This window comes from Dreissena polymorpha, chromosome 1 (assembly GCF_020536995.1).
Source record: "Dreissena polymorpha isolate Duluth1 chromosome 1, UMN_Dpol_1.0, whole genome shotgun sequence".
Classification (NCBI taxonomy): domain Eukaryota; kingdom Metazoa; phylum Mollusca; class Bivalvia; order Myida; family Dreissenidae; genus Dreissena; species Dreissena polymorpha.
This window is the reverse complement of record NC_068355.1, coordinates 109,374,045-109,389,940: the sequence shown is the minus strand read 5'-3', so window position 1 is coordinate 109,389,940 and position 15,896 is coordinate 109,374,045. Positions and strand designations below refer to the sequence as shown.

The 15,896-nt window shown below is 35.9% G+C and overlaps 1 protein-coding gene across 3 annotated transcripts in view; it reads left to right on the top strand.

Annotated features, from left to right (window-relative positions):
• Positions 1-15,896, top strand: part of LOC127844044 (uncharacterized) — a 31,385-nt gene that overhangs the window by 9,143 nt on the left and 6,346 nt on the right. For 2 of the 3 annotated variants that reach the window (XM_052374017.1, XM_052374010.1), the window contains exons 2-3: positions 6,350-6,499; positions 7,005-7,120. In XM_052374017.1, coding sequence (XP_052229977.1) covers positions 6,362-6,499; positions 7,005-7,120 — 254 coding nt within the window. In that variant the 5' untranslated portion in view covers positions 6,350-6,361. Of the gene's footprint in view, positions 1-3,471; positions 3,483-6,349; positions 6,500-7,004; positions 7,121-15,896 lie in introns of those variants that run through there. The other variant, XM_052374024.1, reaches the window with a different exon arrangement.

Genomic DNA, 15,896 nt, shown 5'->3' with positions numbered 1-15,896 from the left:
TAACTGGTCAAGATTCTGTGGCAATTACATGTACTTCACGAGTCGTCTGCATGATTTAACTGCAGGTTAAGCCTGCCTACGAGGGCTGTCGCTTTATACAAAGCGTACGCTCTCATTGGCCAATATTGATTTTCCAATACAGCGACGCTCCGCCCTTAAGCAGGCTTTAGTTGGGTAAAGCGTTAGATGTAGTTGACAGAGGATCATAAATCAGCTTTCAAAATTTTCAGCGAAGCCGATATCGCTTTTTGTCTTAAGAATGGCTTGTTGCAATAACAGCCAAAATACAATGATCGGAAAATTTCAGACGTCCCGCGGACTCTTGATTTTGAAATTCAAGCGCCCCGGTTAGGGACTGTTAAATGGCATGTGGAAGGCACTGCTTACTAACTTAGTAACTTTCATAAGGGGACTATGCAGGCAATGTTATGTAACTCTGACTGGCATTTTGACAGAATTATGGCCCCTTTTATACTTAGAAAATTGAAAATTTGGTTAAGTTTTGGTTTGGTCCATTTTACTCCTAAAGTATCATAGTTATTGCTCTCAGACTTGGAACACTCACTTATTATCAAACGGGGACTGTACAGGACAAGTTGCATAACTTTGGTTGGCATTTTGACGGAATTATGGCCCTTTTTTGACTTAGTAACTTTGAATATTTTGTTAAATTGTGCGTTAAGATGCACTTTACTTCTAAAGTATCAAGGCTATTGCTTTCAAACTAAAAATACTTTATCACTATCATGAGGGTACTGTACCTGGCAAGTTGAATTTGACCTTGACCTTTGAATGCCCTTGAATCTGAAGTCAAATAAATAAATTTTGCTCAAATTGCCATAACTTCTTTATGTAGGATCAGATTTGATTAATGCTTTGATAAAACAACACTTGCCTCACATACCACAATGGACCATCCCCCAAGCCCCACCCCAGAATCCCCCCCCCCCCCAAAAAAAAGTAAAAAAATAATTTCTTTCCTTTTTTTTTCTCTTTTTTGAAATATCATCAAATAAATGACCACACCCCATATTATTCCACCTCTCCACCCCCCCCCCACACAAAAAATATATTTGTCTACCCCCATTACCATTAATAATGGGTACCCCCATTACCATTGGTAATGTGGGCTATATAGGAGTCGGTCCGTCGGTCCGTCGGTCGGTCGGTCTAACCAGAAATTTCATCCGATCTTCACCAAACTTGGTCAGAAGTTATATCTAGATGATGTCTAGGTCAAGTTTGAATATGTGTCATGCCAGGTCAAAAACTAGGTAACAGGGTCACTTAGTGTATTTTAAACTGAAAGTTTGTCTGGACCATAACTATGTCAACTATCGTTAGATTTTGAAATGACTTGGTACATTTGTTCCCCACCATGGGATGGTGTGTCGTGTGAAAAAAGTACGTCAATATCTCGAAGGTCAAAGGTCAAGGTCACAATTGGAGTTCAAAGGTCAAATGCTTGTCCGGGCGATAACTTTGTCATTTATTGTGAGATTTAAAAATCGTTTGGCAGATTTGTTCACCATCATTGGACGGTGCGTCACACTTTGAATTCAATGATCATAAATGAGCTTTTCCAGGCCATAACTATGTCATTCATTGTAAGATTCTAAAATCATTTGGCACATTAATGATTTGTTCACCATCATTGGACGGTGTGTTGCGCGAAAGAATTATGGCGATATCTCCAAGGTCAAGGTCACACTTAAAGTTCAAAGGTCAAAAATGACCATAAATGAGCTTGTCCAGGCCATGACTATGTTGTTCATTGTGAGAATTTAAAATCATTTGGCACATTTATGTTAACCATAATTGGACGGTGTGTTGCGCGAAAGAATTACATGGATATCTCCAAGGTCAAGGTCACACTTTGAGTTCAAAGGTCAAAAATGGCCATAAATGAGCTTGTCTGGACCATAACTATGTTGTTCATTGTAAGAATTTAAAATCATTTGGCACATTTGTTCACTATCATTGGACGGTGTGTTGAGCGAAAGAATTATGTCCATATCTCCAAGGTCAAGGTCACACTTAAAGTTCAAAGGTAAAAAATGGCCACAAATGAGCTTGTCTGGGCCATAACTAAGTTGTTCATTGTGAGAATTAAAAATCATTTGGCACATTTGTATACCATCATCGGATGGTGTGTCACGCGAAAGAATTACGTCAATATCTCCAAGGTCAAGGTCATACTCTGAGTTCAAAGGTCAAAAATGGCCATAAATGAGCATGTCTGGGCCATAACTATGTCGTTCATTGTGAGATTCAAAAATCATATGGCACATATGTTCACCATCATTGGACGGTAAGGCGCGCGAAAGAATTACGTCTATCTCCATGGTCAAGGTCATACTTTGAGTTCAAAGGTCAAAAATGGCCATAAATGAGCCTGTCGGGGCCATAACTATGTTGTTCATTGTGAGAATTTAAAATCATTTGGCACATTTATGTTCACAATCATTGGACTGTGTGTCACGCGAAAGAATTATGTCAATATCTCCAAGGTCAAGGTCACACTTTGAGTTTAAAGGTCAAAAATGGCCATAAATGAGCTTGTCCGGGCCATAACTATGTCGTTCATTGTAAGATTTTAAAATCATTTGGCACATTTGTTCTCCATCATTGGAAGGTGTGTTGCGCGAAAAAATGACGTTGATATCTCCAAGGTCAAGGTCACACTTAAAGTTCAAAGGTCAAAAATGGCCATAAATGAGCTTTTCTGGGCCATAACTATGTTGTTCATTGTGAGAATTAAAAATCATTTGGCACATTTGTTCACCATCATCGGACGGTGTGTTGCGCGAAAGAATCTCGTTGATATCTCCAAGGTCAAGGTCATACTCTGAGTTCAAAGGTCAAAAATGGCCATAAATGAGCATGTCTGGGCCATAACTATGTCGTTCATTGTGAGATTTAAATATCATATAGCACATATGTTCACCATCATTGGACGGTAAGTTGCGCGAAAGAATTATGTCAATATCTCCAAGGTCAAGGTCACACTTTGAGTTCAAAGATCAAAATGGCCATAAATGAGCTTGTCTGGGCCATAAGTATGTCGTTTATTGTGAGATTTTGAAATCATTTGGCACATTTGTTCACAATCATTGGATGGTGTGTCGTGGGAAGGAATTACGTTGATATCTCAAAGGTCAAGGTAACATTTTGAGTTCAAAGGTCAAAAATGGCCAAAAATGACCTTGTCTGGGCCATAACTATGCTGTTCATTGTGAGATTTTAAAATCATATGGCTCTTTTGTTCACCATTATTGGACGGTGTGTCGTCTGAAAGAATAACGTCGATATCTCCAAGGTCAAGGTCACACTTTTAGTTCAAAGGTAAAAAATTGCAAGAAATTATCTTGTCTGGGCCATAAGTATGTCATTCATTGTGAGATTTTAAAATGACTCTGTACATTAATTTTGTTCACAGTCATTGAACGGCGTGGCATGTGAAAGAATTTGAGAGTTCAAAGGTCAAAATGGCTGTAAATGATAATGGCATAATAATTCTTAAAAATCGCCATAAATTAGATTCTTTTGTTTTGTGAAGACAGCATGCAAAATAGTCTGTGTCAATGTGGCATGTGGGGGTATACGTCACGTCTGTGACAAAGCTCTAGTTTTAACATGGTAAAAAACAGCAAATGATTATTTTTATTATTTTATTTTTGAAATTTGTTGCTTAAATTGCCATAACTTCTTTTATGATCAGATTTTATTCATGCCTTGACAAAACAACTCTTACCTGACATACCACAATGAACTCCACCCAAACCATCCCCCATCCCCACCTTGACATATTGCTTTTATTGAAAGATCTTCTAATAAATGACCACACCCCCACATTATACCCCCCTCTCCATTACCACCCCCCCCCCCACCCAAAAAGATTTTTTTTTTAAACATGGTAAAAAGAATAAAATATTTATTTCATTTTTGAAGGACCATCCAACCATCCAACCCAAGCTATTGCCACCAAACTTGAAATAAAATCCTATTAGTTTGTTTTATGTCCTCACAAATGTTCAATAGATTGTGGAAAATATACCTGAACTCAGAATCGTCTATAAAGTACAACTTCTTTAAAACATAAGCGATCAATGTGTTTCAATTATGGTCCTCTCTTTAACTTAGTATATGATTGTGTTACCTTGACCTTATTGAATATGAACAATTTCCCCATGATGGCTTACCTTATCAAGCACTTGAAAGGTCAAGCGTGCTGTCTTCTGACAGCTCTTGTCATATTAAACATTTTCTCACAATCTTGATTGAACATGAAAGACTTATTGATTAAGACATGATCCGTATGGTCCGCAAATGTTGAAATTTAAACAAGTATGTTGTCATTCATGTCATTGCAGCCATAAAAAATGTATTTAAATTAATTTATTGATACAATATTGAAAGAATTGGTACATGAAATGAATATTAATTCAGACATGTGGTCCCTATTCTCTGCAAATCTGGGCCATATAGTCTTCTTATCTGGGCTGTATGGTCTATGGTCCCTAATTCGCCATAAGTCATGGTCAAGGATAAGAAACCTACGTTAAATACAAAAACATGGAAAAACATTATATTTTATTAGATTTTTCCTTTCAATTTGCTAGTATCAAAGCAAGTGTTTAGGTTGGCAATTTAGCATTCTGTCCTTTTTTATGAGTAATAAATAAATGTTACAGTGTTACTGTGTATGTATGTAAAATAATTTAAATAAAGCAAACAATCTGCAGTATTTTGCCAATTTACAGGCTAGATTTAACTCGCTCTAATGATCTCTATCATGAACATCAATAACTCCCATCATTGCAAGGTCTGCTTGGTTTATAAATAGTTAATGGAGCTCATTGGGTCATTGTCGACCTGAAATGCCGATTCATGTCACCCTGGGGTGACTTCAAGCCGACCGGGATGACATGAATCGGCTTGTAGTCACTCCCGGGTGATTTCAAGCCATTTCAGGTCGACAATGACCTAATGAGCTTAGCGCATTGGGTAATTGTCGACCTGAAAAGGCTTGATGTCACCCTTGGTTGACTAGAAGCCGATTCTTGTCACCCTAGGGTGACTTCAAGCCGATTCATGTCACCCTGGGGTGTTTTTAAGCAGACCGGGTGACTAGAATCGGCCTGAAGTCACCCCAGGGTGACATGAATCGGCTTCTAGTTACCCCCCGGTGACTTCAAGCCATTTCAGGTCGACAATGACCAAATGAGCGTTAATGGATGGAAAGTAAGTGTTGATACATATATACATTTTTCTATTTTTAAAGTACTTAGTCAATTTAAAAATAATGTAATTGACCTTTACCATGCACATAAAATTGTGTGTTTTTTGTGATAAAAATAATTGCAATATCAGCCTTGATTTCACAAAAGATTTTTTTACACTGGAACTCAATAATCATGTAAATAATCATCAGAATAATTATTTTAAATGAAAATAAAGCTATTAATTTGACATTCTTAAAACCTCACAAACATCAACTGGTGTGAATTTCTAGGATGTCTTATTGTGAACTAATTTCACTCCAGTCAAAGACTAATTGAATTTTCTGTACCTTCAAGATCAAAGGATACTGATTTAATGTTATCATAACATCAATTTTAATTCTTGTATGTTATCAACAACTTTAATTTTGTTTTCTAAGAAACACTTTTCTTTTCACAATTACATGGCAATTATAATAAGAGTTAGGATACAGAATACATGTATGTTGTAATAACGCAAGCTCTTGTGATGGACCAGTATCTATTTGCAGTAAAAATACTTTTGGTGTTACAATGCAGTAATTAAAAAAAAGACGTACCGTATTTTTTCTAAGTTTTCAGACACTCTAATAAAAACTTGTAGACACCTCTATTTTGAGCCAAAATGATTATTTTTAATGTCTCTAAATTTTCAGACTTACAGGTTTTTGTCAATAATTAATGACTCTAAACTTTCCGAGAGATTGTTGTACAATTCTATTTTACCAGAATTCTGCCCTGTTTCGCTTATCTGATGACACCTGGATCATGTGTTTTTACTGCAGGATTAAGGTCATAAAACCTTGCAGACAAACCTAAGGCACAGGACCTTAACTTTGACCTTATTGGGTAAATGACTATGTTTACCGGTAATAGACAATGGTTACACCAAACAGCTTAAAGTGAAATTTATGTAAAAGTAATTTCTACTATTAAGCGTTTTTACAAGCAACTGCTATTATTGGTTAAAACATTTGACGCTGTAGTATTTTGTGTCTCTAAATTTTTTTGGACACCTGCATTTTTTGAATATTTAGAAAACTTAGAGTTATTATGGTATAAATTGTTTTTAAATTTAAATCTCTCAGAATACAAGAGTAATGCAAGTTGCATATGAAGAAGTCCTGTGTGAGTGCAGTGATGACGAAATGTTAAATCCTGGAAAACTAGACAAGGGGACATGGCAGCCAAGGGCTTCAGATATCCTTGCACTTTTTGATCAACTAAAGGACAAAAAGGTACAAATGTTTAGATATTGCTTACAAGATTTTGAACTTGAAAATCCTGGTTAATAGAATGTGGTGTGGTGAGCTGGCAATCTCCATCAAACAGGTTGTTTCCTGCAATAACGTGAGTCTGTATGGAACACTGAATTATAATTTTGCACACAGTAAGCTTGGATAGCTTGGCATTTTATTTTGGGGACAGAACCACTATGCACAACAAAGTCTGCGTTTTTTATGACTACAAATTAAGTTGTAAAGATTTGAATAATTATGCAATCACAAGTAAGTTGTCGGTCCTCAAACAAAATTTTGAATAATGTAACAGTAAGACTTGTCTGAGTGGAAACTTTTTATATTAAGAAGTTATTACATTAACCTGGAACCAACTAGGCTCCAAATGTAATTCCATGAAGCTACGTCTGCATGTAAGCATGCAATCAACTCACACTTAAGCTTGAAGCTAGTTTTTCTCTAATCTCTTAAATATAGATACAGCATATTAACATTTTATTGACAGGTGCTTGAGCTCAGCTGGAAATGTCCTGGGAGACGGACTCCCAAATCTGATGAGCCACAGGAAGAGGAATCCAAGGTCGAAGAGGTCAAAACTCCCACCAAAACAGACGAGCATAAGTAAGTCAATGACCCATGTCTACGCACATTTATGATGCCTATCCAAGCAATAATTAAGTATATTGTACCAAAACTTATATAAACTTGGTAAATATTGTGTGGCGAGTTCAAAGCGTTTGTACATGTAGTTGCAGAGGCTAGCAACATAAACAACTTGAAATCAGCTATTCCCTAAATGATCCATCTGTGGCAGTTTCATACAGAGTTTTCTGGTAGTTTAGATTTTATGCCCTCTAAAGAGCAGCATTAAGCAGTTGCCTTGGCAATCTATGCATCTGTTCATCTGTCAGTCCAGCCAGGTGGCCATCAGAAAATCCCTGTCTAAGAAACAACTTTTCCATTTATTGACGGATTAAAAAAATTGTGCACAAATGTAAACTTTGATGAAAGACTGTGTTGCATGTTACATCTTGGTTGCCACCTCAAAATTCAAGGGCACACTTTAGGGCCAGAGAACTGCAATGGTCCAGATTATACTTTGGGGTCAAATTAATCATTTAGGGGCATTTGGGTCTGACATTGATAGCACTTGTTTGTGTAAACATTTATATCTTTTACGCCATGCAATATTTCATTAAATTAAATTTCCTATTAAATCAGCGGATTTGACATAAACATCTAAATGATTACAAATAAGGTTATGACTTGCTCATGTCTCAACACCCCTGAAGAGGACGTATAGTTGAAGGCGCTAGCGTATCAGATACTTATTGCTTACACTGTATGATATATAAAAATATATATGAGAAAGAAATTTTACAGTGTAAACAATAAGTATCGTAATATACCCTAGCACTTTGGACTATACGTCTTCTTCAGGGGTGTAGAGATATAAGTTTAAGATTCATCAGTGCAAATGCACAATCGCACAATTGTCTTGTTAAAACCCGCAGCCACAGGAAACAACTTTCCACTGATTTAAACCATGTATCCGCGATGTTTATGATATCAATGAAATTGTAAAAAGTGAAGTTAACTTTTTGGCATTCAGTTACAAGTTTTTAGCTCACCTGAGCGATAGCTCGAGGTGAGCTATTGTGATCACTCAGCGTCCGGCGTCCGTCCGTCTGTCTGTAAACAATTTGTAAACATCTTCTACTAAACCATTGAGCCAATTTCAACTAAATTTCATGTGGAGCATCCCTAGGTCATGGGACAAAAGAATTGTTAAAAAAAATTTGATCACATAACCAAGATGGCCGCCATGACCATATATGGTAAAAACCTTAAAAAATCTTCTTGTCAGAAACCGCTCATCAGATTTTCAAAAAATTTCACAGGGATGACCTTTGAAGGCTCCCCTGAAAAAGTTGTTCAAAGAAATTTGATTCGTCAAAAAACATGGCCGCAGGAGCTCGTTGAACTTTGCATGTTTATTCGTTTTTGCCTATTTTGTGAAAACTTTCAAAAATCTTCCACATTTTTTGTCCGATCCTTTCCAAATTTGCACAGTGTCTTTATATCAATGAGGACACGAACCCTACAAAAAATGAGCATTATTGGTCCATGAAGTACAAAATTACCTCCCCTTGAATTGAGAAAATGGTGTTAATGCAATGAAGTCCAAATTTTTCATCCAATTCTTTCCAAACTTGTAAGGATTTAGCATGGTTCAAACAAGGGAAACAACTACGGTTTATGCATGTTCTTTTTATTACAGATTTGCCTCCCTTTAATTCATTCAAAATCTCATTTTACAGCAGAGATTCCAAATCTGACCTGTAAATGAGCCCCATATTTACTGCCAGTGCTAGGTTACCTTTTCCCATTTGATCATTCTTAAGTATTGGTCTTGTAATGCTGCTACTGCTTCTGCTACTGCTACTACTACTACTACTACTACTACTACTACTACTACTACTACTACTACTACTACTACTTCTACTACTACTACTACTACTACTACTACTACTACTACTTCTACTACTACTACTACCACTACTACTACTACTACTACTACTACTACTACTACTACTACTTCTACTTCTACTTCTACTACTACTACTAGTACTACTACTAGTACTACCACCACCACCACCACCACCACCACCACCACCACCACCACCACCACCACGTCTACTATTACTACTTCTACTACTACTGCCACTACTACTACTACTTTTACCACTACTACTACTACTACTACTACTACTACTACTACTACTACCACTACTTCTACTACTACTACGACTACGTCTACTACTACCACTACTACTGCTACTACTTCTACTACTACTACTACTTCTACTACTACTACTTCTACTACTACTACTACTACTACTACTACAACTTCTATTACTACTACTACTACTACTACTACTACCACTACTACTACTACTACTACTACTACTACTACACCACCACCACCACCACCACCACCACCACCATTCACAGTGACAAAAAACGTATTCACACAATGGCTGCTACTACAACTTATAGCCCATATAGGGGGGCATGCATGTTTTACAAACAGCCCTTGTTTCTATGGGATTTTAACCACAACTGTTCATGTTTATCTCCGACACATATTTTTAGGTCACCTGTCATGAAGTGACACAGTAAGCTTATGTGATCGTGTGATGTCCGGCGTCCGTTGTGCGTGCCTGCGTTTGTCCGTGCGTCCGTCCGTCAACAATTTGTTTGTGTAGACAGTAGAGGTCACAGTTTGCATCCAATCTTGATGACATTTGGTCAAAATGTTTATCTTGATGAAATCCGGTTTGGGATTGTATTTGGGTCATCTGGGGTCAAAAACAAGGTCACTAGGTCAAATAATAGAACAACCTTCTGTAGACAATAGAGGTCACAGTTTTCATCCAATCTTTATGAAATTTGGTCAGAATGTTTATCTTGATGAAATCTGGGTTGGGATTTTATTTGGGTCATATTGGGTCAAAAACTAGGTCACTAGGTCAAATAATAGAAAAACCTTGTGTAGACATTAGAGATCACAGTTTTCATCCAACCTTTATGAAATTTGGTCAGAATTCTTGATGAAATCTGGGTGGGATTGTATTTGGGTCATCTGGGGTAAAAATCTAGGTCAAATAAATAGAAAAACCTTGTGTTGACAATAGAGGTCACAGTTTTCATCCAATATTTATGAACTGTGGTCAGAATGTTTATCTTGATGAAATCTGGATTGGGATTGTATTTGGGTCATCTAGAGTCAGGAACTAGGTCACTAGGTCAAATCATAGAAAAACATTGTGTAGACAATAGAGGTCATAGTTTTCATCTGATCTTAATGAGTCAGGTGAGCGATTCAGGGCCATCATGGCCCTCTTGTTATTGTAATGTGTTGTTTTATTTATTTTTTTTAATTTATTTATTTATTTACGCATATTTATATTGTGTTATAGACTCGCGCCCGTGATGTTAATTATATTGATGTAATAATAAAAAAGTAAAATTTGCAGTGAACATTTTGCATTCAGTATTGTGTCATATTTATGTTTCGTTGTGTAATTATTTACTTACACTGATTACAATTGTGTGCTATAAAATAGTGCTTAAAATAATTATTATATCGATTTTAAGTTAAAATGGAAGTGAGATTTTTGCAAGAAGTTGTTTTATTTGTATGTGTCGTTTTTAATTATTCCATGGAGTCAAAGAGTGTTAAGTCGTCTTAACTTGAATGTTTTTCGAAATTTTTGTGTTTTGTCTGACCATTTTTCATTAGCTTCAATACAGCACAGGACGATATAATCAAACGTGTGATCAGGTTCGCGAAAATATGCTGCAACGGATGATCTGTAAAATTTCATGTTTTCCAATCAATTCTATGCAAGTTTATGCGTTTGCTTAACGTCATTTTTGTCTCACCAGCATATTGATTGTTGCACACATTACACGTCATGAGGTATACTGCATTTGCTGTTTTGCAGTTGTGGGTACCCTTGAAGGACATAATGGCGCCTGATATACTCTTGAATATCTGTCTTGGTTGCATAATCTTGCATGTTTGGCAATGAGCAGTGTTGCATGGGACTGACTCACCTGGGACATTTTTCACAGTTTCGGGTGTTTTTGGCAGAGACTTTTTCGCCTTTTTAGGCTATAACAGGCCTTTCAGGGAATACTTTTTGTAGTTTTGTCGATGTCATGATTTTGGACCAGTGGTTGTCAATGATTGCAGTAATGATGAGCTACTCCGGATAGTAGGTGACTACTAATTTAAATTCGAGGGTTTGGCGCAAAACTATTGTAACTCTGTTTTTTTCCCTAAATCACTTTCCACTTAAATTGTACATATTTTCATACCCTGCATCCATAAAAAAATATGACAGTTATATAATAAACAAGACTATTGCCAAGCACCATTGTCAGAAATATTTTTTTTTATTTTTATTTGTTGCCATAGCAACCAGAATTTTTGATGTAGGAACAAAATGAAATGACGTGCATAATGTCCTTATTGCCATCTATCCATGTTTCAAGTTCATGAAAAAATATTAAGAACTTTTAAAGTTATCGCAGGATCCAGAAAAGTGTGACAGACAGACTGAAAGACTGACAGACACACAGAGCGCAAACCATAAGTCCCCTCCGGTGAAACCGGTAGGGGACTAACAAGTACAATTTAATAGTGATCCTGCACAAATGTTGTAACTAAAATATGTAAAAAAATAATTGCAACACTATATTGTATTTCCAGATACATTAGTGTTGCAATCACATATTTGAGTCCAAACAAAAAGTCATATTGCAATACTATGGTATCTATAGATACTATAGCGTTGCTTGTATAAACTCAGTAGTTATATTTTCCTTTTTAGGGCAACACTATTTTACTCAAGATACAATAGTTTTTCAAATTAATTTGCATGTAGTTCATATCAATATATTTTGTGCGAAACTATTGTAACTTGAGCATTTCAAATATATTTTCAGTGTAAATAACATTAAGGATGTTTAAATTTACACAGGTATATAAGTTTAAGTATGGCATTTCTGACTATGATAAATAACATTTAGGATGTTTGAATTTATACCGGTACATTAGTCTAGGTATGGTATTCCTGACTATAATAAATTACGTTAAGGATGTTTTAATTTACACGGGTACATTAGTCATGGAATGGTATTCCTGACTGTGGTAGATAACATTTAGGATGTTTGAATTTACACGGGTATATTAGTCAAGGTACGGTTTTTCTGACTATGATAAAATATTATTAAGGATGTTTACACAGGTACATTAGTCAAGGTATGGTATAGCTGACTATGGTTAATAACATTAAGAATGTTTGAATGTACACAGGTACATTAGTCAAGGTATGGTATTTCTGACTATGATAAATAACATTTAAGATGTTTGAATTTACACGGGTAAATTATTCAAGGTATGGTATTTCTGACTATGGTACATGTAAATAACATTTAGGCTGTTTGAATTAACATATGTACATTAGTCAAGGTATGGTACTCCTGACTATGATAAATAGCATTTAGGATGTTTGAATTTACACGGGTACATTAGTCAAGGTATGGTATTTCTGACTATGATAAATAACATTTAGGATGTTTGAATTGACACGGGTACATTAGTCAAGGTATAGTATTTCTGACTATGATAAATAACATTTAGGATGTTTGAAATTACACAGGTACATTAGTCAAGGTATGGTATTTCTGACTTTGGTAAATAGCATTAATTTTAGGATGTTTGAATTTACACAGGTACATTAGTCAAGGTATGGAATTTCTGAGTATGGTAAATAATATTTAGGATGTTTGAATTTACACAGGTACATTGTTCAAGGTATGGAATTTCTGATTATGGTAAATAACATTTAGGATGTTTGAATTTGCACAGGTACATTAGTCAAGGTATGGAATTTCTGATTATGGTAAATAACATTTAGGATGTTTAAATTTATACAGGTATATTAGTCAAGGAATGGTATTCCTAACTATGATAAATAACATTTAGGATGTTTGAATTTTAACGGGTACATCAGTCAAGGTATAGTATATCTGACTATGATATAACATTTAGGATATTTGAATTTACATGGGAATATTAGTCAAGGTATGGTATATCTGACTATGATAAATAACATATAGGATGTTTGAATTTACACCGGTACATTTGTCAAGGTATGGTATTCCTGACTATGATAAATTACATTAAAGATATTGAAATTAACACAGGTACATTAGTTGAGGAATGGTATTCCTTACTGTGGTAGATCAACATTTAGGATGTTTGAATTTACACGGGTACATAAGTCAAGGTATGGTACTCCTGACTATGATAAATAGCATTTAGGGTGTTTGAATTTCCAAGGTACATTATTGAAGGTACATGTATGGTATTTCTGACTGTGGTAAATATTGCATCTGGTGCTCACTTGATGACTTAAATTTTATCTTTCACTCTAATAAAACAAATATTTTCTGTGTACAAAGCTAATGATTTCATGAAATAATGTTATTGTTCAAATGTTCTTCATGATATAGGATTATCAAGCTTGTTTGCATAATAGACATGATAATATTAGTAAAAAAAAGAGAAAAAGAAAAAAAAACTGTTTCAAGCTGGATTCAAACTTGGACTGCACCACAGATGCAATTATGTTTGCTGGTACTTGTTTCAAAGATAAAGTAAATGTAATAAACACATGGTATAGAATTCCTATCTATATGAATACACCAAGCTTTAATACCAGTTTAATTTGTTTCTGTGACAAAAATATAGTCATTCTTTTAGTTTTGAAATAATAGTTTAAAACTGTATAATATTTTGTTTGCCTTGGACAATCTAATGCTTATAAGTACTTGTATATCTAAGACGTGCTGTGGGAAAACCAACCTATTGCATTTGCGACAAACATGGATCAAGATGAGCCTGTGCATCGGTGCAGTCTCATCAGGATCCATGCTGTTTTATATACTTAAAGCTTCTGCAACACTTATAAGGTCTGAAAGTTAACAGCATGGATCCTGGTGTGATTGAGCAGATGCACAGGCTCATAGATCTGGATCTAATGCTGGTCGCAAACACTTTTATTTTTGGAAAACAAGGCTCAGTTATTCCTTACTATTTAAGTTAAATGTACTTCTGATGACTGCCAGTTCCTAGTTCTAGTTTTATTATGCCCCCCTTCGAAGAAGAAGGGGTATATTGTTTTGCAGATGTCGGTCGGTCCGTCAGTCGGTCCATCCACCGAATGGATAACTCAAGAACGCTTATGCCTAGGATCATGAAACTTCATAGGTACATTGATCATGACTCGCAGATGACCTCAATTGATTTTTAGGTCACTAGGTCAAAGGTCAAGGTCACGGTGACTCGAAACAGTAAAATGGTTTCGGGATGATAACTCAAGAACACTTATGCCTAGGATCATAAACTTTATAGGTACATTGATCATGACTCGCAGATGACCCCTATTGATTTTCAGGTAACTAGGTCAAAGGTCAAGGTCACAGTGACTTGACACAGAAAAATGGTTTCTGGATGATAACTCAAGAACGCTTACACCTAGGATCATAAAACTTCATAGGTACATTGATCATGACTCACAGATGACCCCTATTGATTTTCAGGTCACTAGGTCAAAGGTCAAGGTCACGGTGACTCAACACAGTAAAATGGTTTCCTGATGATAACTCAAGAACGCTTAAACCTAGGATCATGAAACTTTATTTGTTCATTGATCATGACTCGCAGATGAGCCCTATTGATTTTCAGGTCACTAGGTCAAAGGTCAAGGTCACGTTGACTCGACACAGTTAAATGGTTTTCAGATGATAACTCAAGAAAGCTTATGCATAGGATCATCAAACTGTATAGGTACATTGATCATGACTGGCAGATGACCCCTATTAATTTCAGGTCACTAGGTCAAAGGTCAAGGTCACGGTGACTCGAACCAGTATAATGGTTTCCGGATGATAACTCGACAACGCTTACGCCTAGGATCATGAAACTTCATAGGTACATTGATCATGACTCGCACATGACCCCTATTGATTTTCAGGTCACTAGGTTAAATGTCAAGGTCACAGTGACAAAAAACGTATTCACACAGTGGCTGCCACTACAACTGACAGCCCATATGGGGGGCATGCATGTTTTACAAACAGCCCTTGTTATAAGAGTGAAGGCTTTGCGAAAGTGACCCCCTGGTTAGTAACATGAAACATGTACTATCCTTATATTGTTTACATTATTCAATAAATTGTTGATTGAAGATGTCTTTTTGCTTGAGATTCCAGTACCCTGATACTGGGCACCTGTGTTATTTTGTAAGGTACCAGTCTTGTCAACTGTAAGTACCTGGCCAGTCATGGTTTGCGTTTTCTACAGTTGCAATGAAACCAACCGTCCATTGAAGTATACTTAATTAATGTCATTGAAAGATTTCTTCCCATAGTTATAATTACATTATAAAATTAAGGTTATAAACAAAAGGACATGTCCATTAAAAATCATCCTTCAGTTACAATGTTTCTTGGATATGGCAAAACCATCAATTTTAGATAAAAACTTAGTGCAAAAGTAATGTATCTTCAGATACAATAGTTTTGCACCAAAATATATTGGCTAAAAGGGAATAAATTTTAACGCAACAGTAATGTATCTTGATATTCATGAAATGCATATAAATTAATCAATATCTAAACAAATTGTTAACTGTTATGTTTAAATACAGTTATTGTCCCCTACCCGTGAAACCGGAGGGGACTTATGGTACGTGTGTCAGTCTGTCTGTCAGTCCGTCACACTTTTCTGGATCCTGCGATAACTTAAAAAGTTCTGAAT